Source organism: Lutjanus erythropterus, chromosome 12, assembly GCF_056507025.1.
Source record: "Lutjanus erythropterus isolate fLutEry1 chromosome 12, fLutEry1.hap2, whole genome shotgun sequence".
Lineage (NCBI taxonomy): Eukaryota > Metazoa > Chordata > Actinopteri > Lutjaniformes > Lutjanidae > Lutjanus > Lutjanus erythropterus.
Window position 1 is genome coordinate 20,604,439 of NC_139328.1, and position 17,522 is coordinate 20,621,960.

The 17,522-nt window shown below is 37.5% G+C and overlaps 1 protein-coding gene across 1 annotated transcript; it reads left to right on the forward strand.

Annotated features, from left to right (window-relative positions):
• Positions 1–246: 246 nt before the first annotated feature.
• On the forward strand, positions 247–12,699 carry nadkb (NAD kinase b). The gene is made up of 12 exons (XM_084732638.1): positions 247–927; positions 2,132–2,425; positions 2,537–2,620; positions 3,195–3,324; positions 4,998–5,106; positions 5,755–5,840; positions 6,537–6,639; positions 6,833–7,029; positions 10,758–10,857; positions 11,055–11,212; positions 12,158–12,240; positions 12,340–12,699. Exons 2-12 carry the CDS (start codon positions 2,133–2,135, stop codon positions 12,497–12,499), a joined length of 1,503 nt encoding a protein of 500 aa, XP_084588764.1. The 5' UTR covers positions 247–927; position 2,132; the 3' UTR covers positions 12,500–12,699.
• Positions 12,700–17,522: the final 4,823 nt, after the last annotated feature.

A 17,522-nucleotide genomic window follows, 5' to 3' on the forward strand; every position in this document is an offset into this window, starting at 1 on the left:
AAATTGTGCTTCAAGGGACAGTTCACCCCAAAATCAAAAATACGTATTTTCCACTGGCCTATGGTTGGTTTTTTGATGTGAGTCATACACTCTTACATACAATATAATAACCATAATTTTAGCACTTGTCAATGCACACTTGTTATGAAAAGTTATTTAATATTATATATTCTATATTATATTGTATTATAGAATTATATAATATATTATGATGCTATAATATATAGTATATATTATGTATATATCATGCCCATATCAGAAGTATTATATTATTGGATTTTGATTGTTAATGCAGTAATATGCTAATCTCTGTCTTGTTGCAGCTGGTAAAGGTGGGGCTCATTTTAATGACTTTATGTACTGCTGGGTAGATTAATCCACGATAATACACCATATTTTATAAATTGATTTATATTCTGTATTAATTATTGCAATGCAATCTGCAAATTAACTAAATGAAGTTATTAAATAAATGTAGAGGAGTAAAAAGAACAATACTGGTTTTCAGAAATAGTGGACTTTCCCAAATAATGACTTATAATTGACTAAAAATATAACTTATTATTCTGACATACTAATTTTTTTGATACGATCTCATTATTTTGAGATATTGCTTTGAAATAGGCTTCCATATTAAACAACACAAGCTGCGGTTAATTTAATACAGTCAGTGGAGTTCTCCAGATGACCTGTGGAGGGCAGCATTCAGCCTCTCCTGCGTCTATTCTGCCGCAAATATCACCCGAAGAAGAAGAAGAGCCGCCACAGTGATGGCTTCCACCCACCGGTCACACTGTTTTGAAATATTTCAGTTTATATAGTTTGACAGCGCTGTCAGTCTTTAAATATAAGTTTCTGTAGTATTTAAACACACGCGAGTCTTGGTGAACTGTATTGCTATGAGCATGCTGTCTTCTTTGTGACACAGTAAGGCTTCAATTTGTTCACAGATTCACAGCGGTTAGCTAGTTAGCTAATTGCTAGGAAACGTTTCCTGTCAACAGACCAAAGGTTATTAACTGACAACCGTCAGTTGAACTCACACCTGACAGTTATCCTGTTGATTTTGCGTCAGCTAGTTGCTTATGTACATCTTATGTGTAATAAAAAGACGGCTGTCTCAGTAGCACTGGGACCAAGGTCACTGATAAACAGTGCAAAGAAGAAGCAATTAGCTAATGTTGATGCTAAAAAGAAAGTTGCAGACCTTACATGCCCCTATAGCCTTGTCATTCGTTAAATAACCTAGAGCTAGCTAGTTCAATTAGCTAATGCTCGATCTTGTTTTCTAAGTTAGTCGGTGTCAAAGAAACTTAAAAAGTTTCCTTGGTATGTGTTTGCAGTAGGACTGAAAGTAATGGTTTTAGTGAGGAATATATCGATTTTTCTTGGTTAAAATTTCGCTGTTGAACCCAAAAAGACTACAAGATTTCAAAATTTCTGAGAGATGAAAGTAAGCTAGTTACCTGTTCATTTGATAAGGAAAAAGGTGCTATATTTCTTTAATTTCCATGTGTAGTTGAGTAGTTGAGTAGTTACACCACTGTGACTAGAGCTGCAATGATTAGTTGATTGGTAGATTAGTCACTTAAAAAAGATTAAGCTGCCAACTTATTTGATAACTGATTAATTAATCTAGTAATTTTCCAAGCAAACATGTTCAGTGTTCTTTGTAATTTATGATTGTAAATGAGTTTTGGTTTTGGACTGTTATTTGACCTAAAGAAGCAGTTTGAAGACATCACTTTGGGCTCTGGGAAAATGATGATTGTTATTAAGCAATTAGATCATTATTTATAGCTTTGATACTTTTGATACAATAACTAATGGGTGTTTTAACATTTTAAACATGGTATTGATTGAATCTTGAAGTATCAATACTTTTGACAACTGTACCTGAAACCAGAGAATATTTGCCATAGCAGCTTCATAATAGATAGATAGATTCATAATTAATAGATACTATTACATATAATAGTTTGCACCTAATTTTCTGTCAGCTCATCCATTAATTGTTTCAGCACTCCTCAAGTATTTTCATTTATTAAAAGAATAATCTCATAGATTTGTTGCTTTTCTTCAAATTATAAAATATATGTTAAATAGCTGTTTCTGTGCTGCTTCCCTGCAGAATGGAGAATTCTGAGACAGGCCCATCCTCGGGGCCCCTGGTGGTGCTGGACAGAGGCATGGCGCAACCCTCTGCCCCCTCTGGTCAGCTGTCAGAGTCAGCCAGGCCCTCCAAGCACAGGGAGAACCCGTCTAGGTCTCCAAGGAGACGGCGGAAGGGGACGAGGTCACAGCGACGGGGGGGTGGTCATGAACAGCTGCTGTGGGAGATCGAGCGGCGGAGGTTGCCAGGCCAACACGAGCACTTGGAGCCCTCTGGCTCGGCGAGCGACACAGCGGAAAGCTCTCCTAAGAGGTTTGCACTGCAGGTTGCCAGCTGGTCCACCGTGCCACTGGCACAACCCTGTTGCCCCGGACATGAGGTGATAGTGTCGTAACTTGTCCTCTTCTTTTTTCCTCCTCACAGGAGAGCCCACTTTCTACATGGACCTTATCCAGCCACTCACTTCGGACCCAAAGCCTGTATTCTTCCCAACCCAACTTCAGTCATGTAAGCATGAGGCTGCTGAATGAGTCGAACTTTGTGTTTTTTAGAACGTTGACACAGAAAAGCTTGTGTAACTGTGTGAGATAAGATAAAATGAGCATGCTGTGATTGGATGTTACATGAAAAGGGATGGCTAACAGAGCAGACTGCAGATGCTTATTGTCACCTGGTCTCAGGAGCGTTTCCTTGGACTTGATCTGAAAACACACACACAAAATTATCTACACAATGCCTGTCATCCACTATGCGAAGGAGCAGAGAGATAAACGGTAAAGAAAAATAGTTTTTTATATTCTGATGTTTGGAATTTGGACCTCACTCCTCCAGATATTACGTCAAAGTGTCATAACAGTTAATGAATGACTATGACTGTTGATTTATCTTTATTTTATTCAGAAGACGAGGGAAGTCAGAGTATCATTGTGGCATTTGACTATTTGGAACAAACTGAATCAAAGTTACAACTCGAAAGACAATGTGATTATGTTACGGTCAAGTCATGCATATATTTTATACGTGTAAAATATGTGCTTTGTGTGTTTGTTTATTCACTTGTGTGTCTGTTTCTGTGTCCCAGGCACATCCAGGATCCAGCCAGCCAGCGACTCACCTGGAACAAACCTCCTGTCAACGTACTCGTCATAAGGAAAATCAGAGATGAGAGTCTTGTCGAACCTTTCAAAGAGCTCTGCAGGTTTCTAGTGGAGGTACAGGATCACAGGATTTCATTTACGCAATGTTTATCATATATGTTTTACAAGATTACTGTGTTATGATGATAATATATGATTTAGGGGTGGAATTTCAGATGTCTTAAGATGCTCTAGATTTTGGTCACTGCACGCAGCTTAATATTTTGATCATATAAATCTGAGTTATGTTCACAGTTTTAGTATAGAAAAAAAAGATATAAAATATTCTCATTTTGGCAAAAACGTATATTAATTAATAATTTTTAATTGGTTATTCCTTCCTTCCATGTTCTGCTGCTTATTGAGGTCATGATAATTTACTTGATTGTATCATTAGGAATTATTATTATGTTGCTGGCAAGTACTGCCAAAATGTGACAAGATTAAATAATTATGGTCCATATTGTCCATAAGGGGTTTCCATCATACTTTCATATCATATTAAATTGCATTTATGTGTTATTTTAAAGGATATTTAAAAGTCTGAAACGTAACTTTTGAAACCTGCAGAAATCCCGAATTTGTGTTTGTTTGTGTCAGTTGAGATAAACTTGTTTGAACTTGACATTCAAATGACTGCAATTTCACTACAGGTTGCAGCGTCTTAATGTTGTTGAACTGCAATAAACTCAGAACTCCTATGAGATATCAGTGCTGTCAACACTATCATCATCTCCACCTGCAGCACTCACAGGGAGAAATGTTAATATTTGTAAGCACTGTCCCCACCGACCACAAAGCCTCTAAATTTGGAGGTCAAAGTACCTTTTTGGTGCCCCTAATGTATAGCCTCCCATATCAGCCTTCATTAACTGTGACACTTGTGCTGTCCACTTTTCCCATTGAACTGTGATTTGTTTATTTTTTAAATTTTTTTATGAAGGCAGTGTTTCCAATGAGATACGAGCTACAGTTCACACATAGTTGAGCAAACTGACAGAACACACCACAGTACATTATGTCCTTAGACTAGACCAGTGGTTCCCAAACTTGTTCTGGCATGGTCCTTTCAGAATCAACCATGGACCATCGGGTCATGATTAATGTCCCCTGACTCAGAGCTGCTTCACCTGCTGCTCTGTTTTTGTCAAAAATCCAAGAATGTTTTCCTGGGACAGGCGAATCATGGCGAAAGTCGTACTAGACTGTGCAGATGGAAATTATTTTGTTGTTTCTCAATGATAATTCCAAAGGTAGTTTTCCAGTGTCCAGGTTGAAATGTTGTGTTTATCAGCTGGGTGACTCTTTTGTTTGAATTTTGAGATTTGACTGGCAATTTCATTGATTTCAGTTACAGTTTTGTCCTCGGCTGCTAGTAAACTAAGCCCATTTTCCTGCTGAAAAATATTGTATTAAGATGTGTGAAAGAGCAGATTGTTCACTGTAACATTTCATTTGTGGTGCTGAAGAGCAACAAGTTGAACAAAAAGAATCCAGCAAATGAAGCAGACATGTAGGTGAAGGTTTCAGTCTGGTCTCTTTCAATTACGACACCTTTTGGCCACATGTTTCGAAAACAGGTTGTGTTTTGTGTAACAGGAACTTAGGTATTTGCATTCCATATAAATAATGTCATATTAAAATGCACATGTTTGGCACTCGCTCAGCTTCAGTTTAGAAAGAGTGCTTTTCAGAGATGTCTGTGTGTGTTTTGGCTGCTCTCACTAAAGCATGTCTTTGTGTCTCAGGAGAAGCAGATGATGGTGTACGTTGAACGCAGGGTTGCAGATGATGCTACACTGTCAAAGGATGAGGCATTTGGCTCTATTCGCAATCAGCTTTGCACCTTCAGAGAGGGTGAGAATCCCATATGTCCTGCTGCCTAAACACTAAAGATTTGATGTAAAATATAAATATAAATATAACTTGCCTTTAAAACTAAAAGTTCTGTATACATAATTTTACGCAAGTTAGAGCGAAGACTATTTTAGCTGTAAAATGTGAAAATTAAAGCTACTCATTGTCACAAATGGAGACAACAGTTTTTGAAATTGGTCCAGTATTGAGCAAGCAGCAGGCAGAAGCAAACTGGACAGCAACGAAATCTGTGGGGCAATTTCACCATGTCAAATACGTCCATTAAAAGTGCTTGTTCTGGCCACTGACAGGTTTAGATTCTAATTCTAACATTACAACTACAACGAGTAGGGTACATTTTGTTTAACCTAAAACAGTCAATTTATCGCTCTAGTAATTCTATCATTGTAAAACACACTTTATTTAAACTCAACAGAAACAAAATAAAACTCACCAAAACTTTCTCAGTCTTTCCACTGTTCCACTTTGACGGTTCGAATTGCCCATAAAGATACATTGCAGCCTGCTTCACGGCTGATGGCAGCAACGGTTTTACAATTTTAAAAATTGTTGTCCCCATGAATCATGTAGACCCTAAAACATGGGAAAATGAGGTCCAGGATGAGAAATATGTTTGTCTGGCTGCAGGTTATGATGACATCTCTGACTGCATAGACCTGATCATCTGTCTGGGTGGAGATGGGACTTTGCTGTATGCCTCCTCTCTCTTCCAGGTAATCACACTTTTATTGATTGATCACTACACTTAAGCTGATTCTGACATCATAAACATTTTATACTACACAAAATTACTTTAAAAAGTAAACTACATTATATCTCAGTATTTATTGATTTTAAATGAAAGCAAATTCATTTCTTGTACTGTGTGTTGTGCTTTGCAACTTTTGAGACTAATACTGATAAGTCTGTTATTAACATGTTTTTTCTGATGTGGTATCATTGTATTTTATCTTTAAATTACACAGAGTTCTTTCTCCACTCCTTCTCCTAGTTTCTGTTTTTTAAAATGAAAATGTAACCCTACATAAAATAAAATGTAACCCTATTTTGGTGACTGCAAAAAAACAAAAAAAAAGATTTTTCAAGTCAAGAAATTCTGCGAAACTAATTTGAATATTTTGCTTTTTGAATTTGCCATGTTCTGTCACATAGACAGATTGATATACAAATGACAAGTGACATAATAGAGCTGTGGTTAAAATATTTTTATTCGAAAATGCAAACCTCTGTTTTGTGTTTCTAAAATTAGTCTCAGGTGTACACATTGTATTAAGAGGCTTGTATATAAGTAGCCTGCATATTTATTTTTTGTTTTTGGGTCATGATTCTGCTGTCCTGGGCTGAGGAGTGTGAATCCTACAGAAGAGTTGGACAGATTTTTATGTTGGACTGTTTTGTCTTTTATGTAGGGCAGCGTTCCTCCAGTTATGGCGTTTCACCTGGGTTCTCTGGGTTTCCTGACACCTTTCAAATTTGAGTCATACAAGACTGAAGTGGCCAAAGTGTTTGAAGGTAGACTGGAGTTTTATTGAAAAAACTGGTCTAATGTAAACTGTTGTAGTCTTCTGTTTGTATTTTCCTGAAAGGTCAAACTTAGAAATATATGATATTCAATTCTTTAGGTGTTGTAAGTAGATAAAGTGTATATGAATGCCACATGAGTGTGCTTAGGTTTGCACTTGTGTCTGCATGTGGGTTTTTTTAGGAAATGCAGCCATCACTCTGCGCAGTCGTCTGAAGGTGAAGGTGGTGAAGGACATGCTTCAGAGAGCAGGTCAGCAGCCGTACAACCAAGAGACACAGCAGCAGCAGCAGCAGCAGCAGCAGCAGCAGGAACACAACGGACTGCTTCCTCATGGTCACACCAACAGTGAGGCTGGCAAGGTCACCTTGCAGCTACAGGTGAGGACGGAGAAGAGGCATATAGAACATATACGTGTGAGTTAAATTGAGGTGATCAGTTAGTTAATAAGATGATGGCCTGGTTATTTATGTCAAATGAGCTTCTGATATGTTTTCTGATTATTTCTCAAATGTTTCTTGAGCTAAAAAAATGCATGAAGCAGAATAAAGACTGAACCCCATTTTCAATGTAGGAACTTTCCCGGGCCCAGTCCCCATTTTAGAATTTTACCTGCATTTCAATCAGATGGTTCAGGGACTAAATTTAGTTTTCTGCTGTAGGGCTGCCACCTGAAAGTCAGCGAATCAAATAATCAGTTGGACACTCCACAGTTGACTGAGATTCTTCAAGTTGAGCAGTCTTTTTTTGACAGTCAATAATGGTAAAACAAAGCTCACAAAATTCACAGGAATAACATTTGTGCTGGTGGTTAACTGAGGAGAGACGCTGATGTGAGTGGTTGGAGAATCAGTGAAGATAAACAACAACACTGCTATCTAGCACTCGAATCTAAACACAATGCAAAATGAAACACTGCCACAAATCTTTGCATGTGTAATGATATCACACTACAGTGTTTTGAGAATTGACACAGTATCACAAAATATGATATTGCAATACTCAAGTGTATCAATATTTTCTTACTCCCCTAAAAGGCATTAAAATGTAAGCGAAGGTAAACCATGAGATTCGTAGGTAGGCTAACATGAGTGTTTAGTGTGGCGCTGAACTGAAATAAAGGAATGAACTGCTGAATCTTCATATTGTACAGCCGAATCCAATTTCACAAAAATCTGAGTTGAGTAAAGCCCAAGCTGTAATTCTAGGTGCCAGAAAAGTTCCTTCTAAGGTTGTACTTTATGGTGGCTCTGAAACAACTGTGGTGGGGTTTGTGGTGCTGAGTGGTCAAACGACCAAACTCTTGTCTGATACAACTTGTGAACAGCTTTATACACAATAAGGAAATGTTTGGTGAGACGGGAATCAATATTAGAGCAAGAGTTAGACATGTCCTTGAAGGTGTATTGATCGTAAAATCAAAGTTTTGTTGTCAGCTTTTTGACTAGCTCAAGAGATAAAGAGAGGGTGTAAATGAGAGCACAAGAGAGTGAGAGACAGCAACAAAAGAGAACAAAGTGACTTGACAAGAGAAACAAAGGTTGATTTGTTGATTGTTTCATTGCTACTATTAAAGAGAAACTGTAAGTCACTTAAAGGATTATCTGCTCTGCAGTTTTCAGTCCCCTTTTCTACCTTTGCATGTCTCCTTTGTCTCATTCATCAGAGTCACACAACAGTAAATCAACAGGATAACTCCTTGTTGTTTACTTGTGTATGAAACGTATCTCAAATGCTGTCGTCTTTTAATCTGAAATGTTTCCAGTAGGACTTTTATATCCTAGTTTAGTTTCCCTGGTTCCACAGTTCTGTGAAATATTTGGCTGGAAAGGGCTTGTGTGATTTATTTTATCCTCTTTATTAATTCCTGATCACACCTCAACATGATGTTTTGAGCCTGTAAAAATAATGGAGACTTACTCTGTGTGTGTGTGTGTGTGTGTGTGTGTGTGTGTGTATTGTGTGTGTATTGTATCCTTTTTTTTGTCCTGGGTGTGTTTGTGCGTTCTTTCGTACATGCGTACACCTCAGTGGGCAAGCCATGGTTGCCATGGTGACAGTCATAATAAAGCTGCTGGGTGCACATATGGGAGAGAAAGTCAGATGTTGTGAAGTTCTGTAGAGCCAGTTGCCATGGAGACCATGGCGTCGACAGTGCAGTCCACGCTGAATGGATATTTAATGAGCTCTGACGCTCTCGGTCTGACACACTCTGTAACTAAACAGCATGCCTCACTGCTGCAGTCATACACACACACACACACACACACACAGAGCTGCAATGTATCATTTTCAGTTTTTTTTGTGTGTCATCGATCAAATACAGTGACAGATTGTTGTGGTGTCTGTGAACCTGAGTTTGACCTCACATAACATCACGTCTGCTGGATCCAGCAGCAGGATGTTTGTGCTCAGCTGACGTCAGAAGAGCTCCCAGACATCACTGCTGCTGCAGTCTCTGTGTGACTGACTGAAGTGAGGAACATGATTTGTATGCTGCCTGTCTACACACCAACATTTTCCTCTGCTTGTAGTTTCCTGCTCTAATGAGGGATTGTAATGCACTGTAGCGCTGCGTCTCTTACTGGCTGATTTATTGTTTTTATTGAGTGCTTCACTTATATTTGTATCATATTTACTGAATTACGTGTTGAAGACTGCCCTATTGTGTTTGACACCACAGCTTTTCTTTATTATACAGCAAAAGCTGTGCAGTTACTTAGCCTTTATCATCTCTGCCAAAGAGGTTGTGCTTTGTGCAATTGTTTGTTTGTTTCTTAGCTGGATGTCTCAAAAATTACAAAATCTATACCCATGACATGCTGGCAACATTGTGCATCCTTAGTTACAAAACTTTAGATAAAAAGGGAAAAGTGACCTGTTGCTTGCCAAAGAGTTCAATTCATCTGTACTGTGATGTCTCTGGCTTATTGTGCTTATTTTACCTTCTTGATCAGCAGCATTTATACCCGTCAGCTTCATTTATTAATTAATTGTGAGCATTTAGCCACTGTCAGAATATCTTAATATGGAAACAGTTTTATTTGGCATCAAATTTACGTATCAAATGACCAGATTACCATATACTGTGACTTTGCCAATATTGTTTACCTTGACATTTTCAGCGTGCACATTTTCCGCTTTACAGTAAGAATGTCTTTGCCAGTTATAAATAGGAGGAAGTAAGATTAATTAGTACTAAGCAGTAATTGAACCTTGTCTTGTCACATCAATACATGAAAACTGTGTTGTAATGTTTGTATAATAGTACATTAATGATTTACAACTTAATCAATAACCTAGTTATAAGCCATTTTGAATGGTAGTTTTATTGTAGCAAGGCACCCAGATATTAATGAAAGTTTGGTGCAGATTTAGGCCATGATGGGGTTTTGTTGTGCACAGAGCCATCATGTGGCCATTTGTAAAGCACTTTACATTGGGCATAAACAGTCCTTTTTATATTAGTTCAAGATCAGTCGCTGCCAGTTCCGACATGATTCTAACAGATTTTGAACTAAACAGATTTTTCACCACATGTAATTTCCTTCTACACTTTTCATCCAGTCTTTTCTGTATCTGGTGAGGAACATAATTGATAGACTCTGGAAAAAATCCATTGATTTGTTTTGTTTTTTTTATATGCTGCTCCATTTTCCTGTTACCGATGGCCAGATTCTCATATTTGCACACATGCTGTATAGATACACATGAACACACTCAAAGCATTTATGGTATTCAGCCTATAGATGGCACTACAGTAACATGATTAGTTTAAGTGGTTATGAATTTGATTTTGCTCAGACAAAACGAGAATTTTGGGTTTTCTCCAAGATGAACATGATCCTATATATATATTTGCTGGGGTCTGTACCAAACAAGTATGTGTGGAATATGATTTCCAGGCTGGGGCATCTCTGTAGCACCACAATGCTTCATTTCTAAGGCTATGACACATTTGACCTTTATCTAAAATTTGCAGCTCCTGTGATTTGGATATTGCGCTCACCCTTATTATGCTTTGGATAATATTATGAATGATTATTCAGTCCTTTTAAAAACTGTTGAATAATGTGTGTTTGTATATATGTGTTTTTTGTGTGTACAGGTATTGAATGAGGTGGTGGTGGACCGAGGCCCGTCCTCCTACCTGTCCAACGTGGACTTGTACCTGGATGGACGACTCATCACCTCAGTGCAGGGAGACGGTGAGAGCAGTCATACTGTCATGTGGTGTCACTCTATTTTCTTGACATAATTTCTTCTCGGACTGAAGCAAATTATAGGGGTTTTTTTTCACAGCGGTGTCACAACAGACATCATGGACAGGGAGAACTATGTCCAACTGAAGCACATCTGGTAAATTATGGTAAATGTGGTAAACTTTGTCCTCCCTATCCTCCAGGTGTGATTGTGTCCACACCTACAGGCAGCACAGCGTACGCAGCTGCAGCAGGCGCCTCCATGATCCACCCCAACGTACCCGCCATAATGGTCACCCCCATCTGCCCCCACTCACTCTCCTTCAGGCCCATCGTCGTCCCTGCAGGGGTGGAGCTCATGGTAAGAACATACATACAGATGTTTACAGATGGTGTCCAAGTCTTTGAACTCTACTGGAATGATGAACACAATTTTTCCAAAAGATATTTTGTTATTTGATGTTTGGTGGCTCCTAAGGCCAGAGCAAATCATTTTTACCCTCATCTAACCATTTAACGACCCCTGATGGCCTTTATAGAGGCGTCTGCATTTGTTATGTTACTCCACTCATTTACTCTGATTTGTCTTTTAATTTGTCTCCCATGTGTGTATGCACAGCATTTAAATATATTTATTTTTCTTGACATAGTTGTTTATATAGTGCAGGTTCAGCATTTTTTTTATTCTCTTACTGTAACATGGACAACAGTAGTGTCACACACGCCCTGACTCATGCCTTTGTTTACCTGTAAACTAATATAAATTCTTAAAAGGCGCTTGAAGTTATCACAGCCTTTTTTTTCCTTGCCTGTTATTTCTTGATTGTGGTAAGTTTCTATTGATCTCTGTTAATGTTTGACTGCCCCACAGTATCGTATGTGTTTATTCTTCTGAGGCACAGTAGTGTTCAAGGCCGTCGTTCTCACATTGGAGCCATTCTATACCTGAGCTTAGGAGCAATGAGTTACTGTACATAGCACATACATTTCTGTCGTCTATATTTACCCAGGCACTAGTCAGCAACACAGCTCTAGGATCATTGGTGATTCCTTGATTTTTCATTTAGTGCCATCATCAAGTCAAAAGCTTAATGTGTCCATCTTTTTTTTTTTTTTTTTTTTTTTTTGAGAGTAGTGTGTCCAAAAAGATTTGTGCTGCTGTTTATTTACACAATAATATGTTGAACATCTGTAAACATTTTGGGTGTCTAGTAAACAGTATGTGATATTGGAAGCAGTGTAATTAGCCTTATTATAACTTCTGTAGGTTGGAAATTGACTGCTCTTCTCTTCTCCCCTAAATCAGATCACGTTGTCTCCTGATGCTAGGAACACGGCCTGGGTGTCGTTTGATGGGAGGAAGAGACAGGAGATCCAGTATGGAGACTGGTAAAGTCCATTATCTGTCATTAGCAGCTGCTGTTTGATTCTACAGATTAATTTTTTTTTCCACTTACGATCAATTTTCCTTCTGCTTTTCCCCAACAGCATCAAGATCACCACGTCTTGTTACCCAGTGCCCTCCATCTGCTGCCACGACTTGGTGTATGACTGGTTTGAAAGCCTGGCTCAGTGTTTGCACTGGAATGTGCGCAAGAGGCAGGCGCGACTAGCGGACATCTCAGACTCATCAGACACAGAAAACTGAATCAGCGAGTGGTTTTACTGGCATACATTGAGGACACTAAGTGAACGCTTCCCACAGCAGCTGAGTGAGTGAAATGAGGGGGGCTCAGAGTTTACCTGCAGACATTTTCATGATAGAGACACTGGACTGTGAGACTGAGAGCAGTTGTGTCTACAGCCAAAGTAGAGTTAGATTAGTCCTATGAATAGCATGTACAATGAGCGTACGAGTCATACATGTGAGTAAGCATTACATTCCAGTACAAACACGATCTGTGTTTTTATTTGTAGCTCACAGGGAGAGAGAGCATGTTCCTCACCTGAAAATGGCAAAAAAAACCCAATGTTGTAGTTACTTTAATGATTTCAATATATCAATATTCTGAATAAATATTCAGGGTTTTGTTGTTTTTTTTAATTTTTTTGGACTTTTTTTAGCACTTAATCATCAATATGATGATCGGTGTATGTTAGCTCTAGTTGTTACTTGCATAAACTCGGGGGGATTAGAGGTAGAAAAACAAAAGGATTGTAAATGTGTACATACAGGATTCTAGGATAATTTTATTTAATGTCATATTTATGTGATATTTATATATTTTCAAGATAAGAGCTTAAAAAGACTTCAAACCAAAGACTACTGTATGTGATTCTGTACAAGCATATTGTCCAATCCAGAGCCGACATCCTGCACATCCTCACAGTAATGCTGTTGGGAGAAGTTATCCTTCAAGGCTTTTTGCCAGAAAGCCTGTCTTGTTTAGCTGTAGGGAAAAAAAATCATGGTTTTGGTTAAAATAGCAAGATTTCTAACAGAAAAGGCTTGGACTTTTTCATTTGTTTTTCGCATTTTCAATTGCTTTCATAACTACTCTACCCAAGTTAAATGCTACAAGCCTGACTGCATGTTATGTTGTAGAACAAAACAGAATAGAATGAGTTGGAGAAACTACATGTTGCTTTTGTGATCACTAAACTGTGAAATTGTCAAAGTCTGTAGCAGAGCTAAAATAAAGCTTTAACACTTGCTAACTTATTTGTGTCAATCCAAACTTTCTGAGTTATCCCATTTTACAAGATGTCATCTAATTATTTAAGGCATTCAATGCCTGCTAGAATAAAACAAGACCAGATAGTGTTGACTGTCCAAAGCATGATCTGCTATATTGCTTGTAATTAAATTAGGTGTTTGGGGGTTTTTTTGTTTTTTTTATTAATCATTTTAAGATTTTTTTCAGGACATCCTGTCCAACTATAGATGAGTCTATAATCTGAAGTCACCAGTCTGCAGGATGGAGCAGATGACTGAGGAGAAGCCAGCTGTGGTGTTTATGATCTACAACTAGGGGGCTGTCTCTCATTGATAGGAAAAAAATGGATGGACAGAGATGTAAGTAAAGCCTTTATCATTTAAAACTTTATTAGGTACAACCTTGCCAAAACTACTTCAGTCTTATAGTCCTGCACTAAATCCTCCCTACATGAAGGTTTTAATGTTTTAGAGAGGAGTCTGTTTATCTTTATGATCATTATACAGGATGTAGTTTGTGATGCTAATATAAACTCCTGTCAGTAACACAGTGTCATTCATCAGCATCACAGACTACATTGCCCAAAATGATAAAAAAAAACAAAAAAAAACATAGACTCCTCTTTAAAACGTTCCAACCTTCATAAAGGGAGGATTTACTGCAGGATCGTTGTATTACACTGCAGTAATTGTAGCTGTGTATACTGGGAACTGGGTGTATTTTGTACTTGATAAACTTGCCAACCTGCTGTTTGAATTTGCATTAGGAAGGATAGACACTGGAGAAACAAAGTTTCTGTCAATGCACAAAAAACAATTAACCGATTAGTTGATCAGCATAAAATTGGCAACAATTTTGATAATCAGTGGATCATTTTATTTTATTAAATGCCAGATATTTGCTGGCTTCTAGTTCTTTAAACATTTGCTGTTTTCCCCCGTTACATAATGGACTTGCTAACGCTGTGAGTTTTTCCTTGGTATGTTGAATGTTTAATAGACTAAAATTTGATTAATTATAAAAATAAGCAGATCACTTAATGAAAATAGTTCACTCAAAATTAGTTTAATACCATAGACATTTCTTTAAATTTATCAATACTGCAAATGGTTTTGAAAGCTATTATACAATACTATATGTATTAAATATCTTTCACTTTAATATTGTTAAAGCCTGCAGCAGGTCGGCACAAACTTGGGTAATTATCTGACTAATTAACTCTAACTAACTTTATATGTCCACAACCCAAAGATTTTCAGTTTAGTGTCTTTGTGGAGTAAAGAAACCAGAAAATACTCACATTTAAGAAGCTGAAATCAGAGACTCTGGATATTTTTCTCTTCAAATTGTCTAACAAATGATTAATGTAGTTATCCAGTATTTAAACCCATCTTCATACTTATATCAGGGTTATTCATTTATTCCTTTCAACAAAAACAAGACAATGTTTTGTAGCAGAACATCTATACTGAATTTTATCCCACCAAGCCTCTGAACACTGTTAGAAGAAAAGATATATTCCAGGAAAATGACAATACTTCTGTGCTTTCTATATTTTTATTGCAATGATAAGATACAGATATATTTCCAGACATCCAGTTTTATTAAATTATACTCCAATATTGCATGAGACAGTCTTCAGAATGACACTGATCCAAAATGTGGACAACTAGGCGATCAAAAGACACGTTTGTTTGACCAGAGATAAAACATGGATGTTTTTACAATTTCACGTTTTATTTCCCCCAGAAATGTGCGATGAGAAGCAGCAGCATAGAGAGTAATAATACTACAATATACAACAGACCGATACTGTGCAACAGTCAAGAACAACTGGGAGTTATCTTTTTTTTTTTCTTTTTTTTTCTTTTTTAGTGAAATGGTTTTGCCAATATTGAGAGTACAGTGACTGGCAACTCAGGACACAGAGATGCACTTTGCCCGTTTGGGGAAGAAAAAACAAAGATATTAGAAAAGAAACAACAACATGGTGTTTTGTGAGTTAGAAAGTCAAAGAGCTACAAACCCCAGTGGGAGTACAGGAGAACAAACTACTAAACAGCCAGGGTGAGGTCATTTTTAGACAAAACAAAATGGACGACTGTACAGAAACCTGTGTGAAATATTCAAACGTTTTTTTCGACTGTGAGGAGACGTTTTGCCACATCAGATTCAGTGGGAACTGTCAATGTCACACAAGCCTCTGGTTTTATAAACCTGGATCAATGAATGACCAGTTTTAGTGAGAGAGACAGGCAGCACACAACCAACCAGATTACACATCTGATGTCACCATGGCAAAAATAAAATACAGAAAAACGCTGATATCTAATAAATTCCCACTGTACTAATCTCTGATGTTACCTTTAAATAATGATCGTATAAAAACAAAAATGAGCATTACAAACACCGTGGAATAAAAATTATACCTCCTAATACAAAAGAAAAGAAGGGAGAAAAAAAGTTGTTTTATAGTTTTTAGACTGTACGTATATATTTGATATATCAATAGAATTCATATATAAATGATACATTTCTATTTTTTATACTTAAATATAATCCTTGCTATGACTAACAAGAGCATCTAAGACGTTTCTAGCCAGAAAACAATGTGAAGAAACAGCTTGGACCTCAGCTTTGACTGTAGTCTGGTCAGTGGAGCTCGATTCACAAAGCGCGCCCACTGTTTTCACACATGGCAGCATGTGCGAGACAGGACAGAACTGGTTTGGATGGGAGTTTTAAATGGTTTCATTGAGACCAAAAATCTTTGTTTAGCTACACACTAACAACTTTGTGCTGTGCTTTTTATTTTTTAAACCTTTATTTTGTTCCAAAGATGTGAAAGGTTTGAGGAGTTTTGACACTGCAGTTACAAAATGAACGAATTAAACAAAATGTAATGTACTCCTCGCTCTCACACTCTCCATATTAAGTCAGCATGCATAATAACATGGTTATTAGTTGTGTTTGGCACTAGAGTTTGCTTTACTTTATAACTGGTTCTGTTTGCAATTAGACAGTTAATCAGTGAAATTAACATCTTCTAGGTGTAGTTGTACAACAAATGTTTCAACCTTTTTTTAAAAAAGAAAATTAAAGGGAGAGTTTGGATTATTTGAAGTGGGGTTGTACAAGGTACTTATTGATAGTAAGTATATTGCCTACAGAAGATGCCCTCAGTTTGGAGAAACAGAGAGGAGTACCAGTACAAAGACAAAGCAACGTACTGCTGTGGACGGAGTCAGCAGCAAAACATGCCTTATCATCCTATAGAAAAACTATATCAATTTTCACCTCTTTACCTTACTGTCAGATAGCCTTTTCTGATAGGAAACCGCTAATATACAAACCAAATATCGCTCACAGCCAAACCCCACTGACAAGACCAGTAATTTTACCTCGCAGAATGCAGGAGTTGCTGGTTTACTGCTGCCTCAATCAGTTAGTTTGTTTGTATTTTTGTGTTTTAAAGAGGATAGTTCAGATTCACTGAACTTAGGCTATAACACAAACAAACTAAATGATTGAAGCAGCAGCAAACCAGCAACTAATGTGTTCTCTGAGGTAAAAATACTGATTTATGTCAATGGAGTTTGGTCACATAACATCAGCTTCCCGTTGGAAAAGGCTGCCCTACAGGAAGATGAGGCAGTGAAAATATTCAAATTATATGCCGCACTTCAAATGATATTGACCTCAGGGATAGATTATATTTTTAAGCAGTGGCCCTATTTTTTTTGGGCCAAAGTACACAATGACAGGCCAAACATAAACTTGTAAAAACAATACAGAAAAGGCAATTTAACACAGGTTAACACAGCCTTTCTTAACTGTGACACTATCTTTTTGTGGCTGCGGGCCATGGTTGAGATCAAACCCTGGACTTGGTGGAAATATTCTAAATGCAGGGAACACAAACTTTTTTTTAAAGTGTCTAAAATCCATTTTGTTGCAGAACCTGTCCAGAGCAGTACATTGCTTTGCTTCCTAAACCGTTACCCCTGCTGCCTC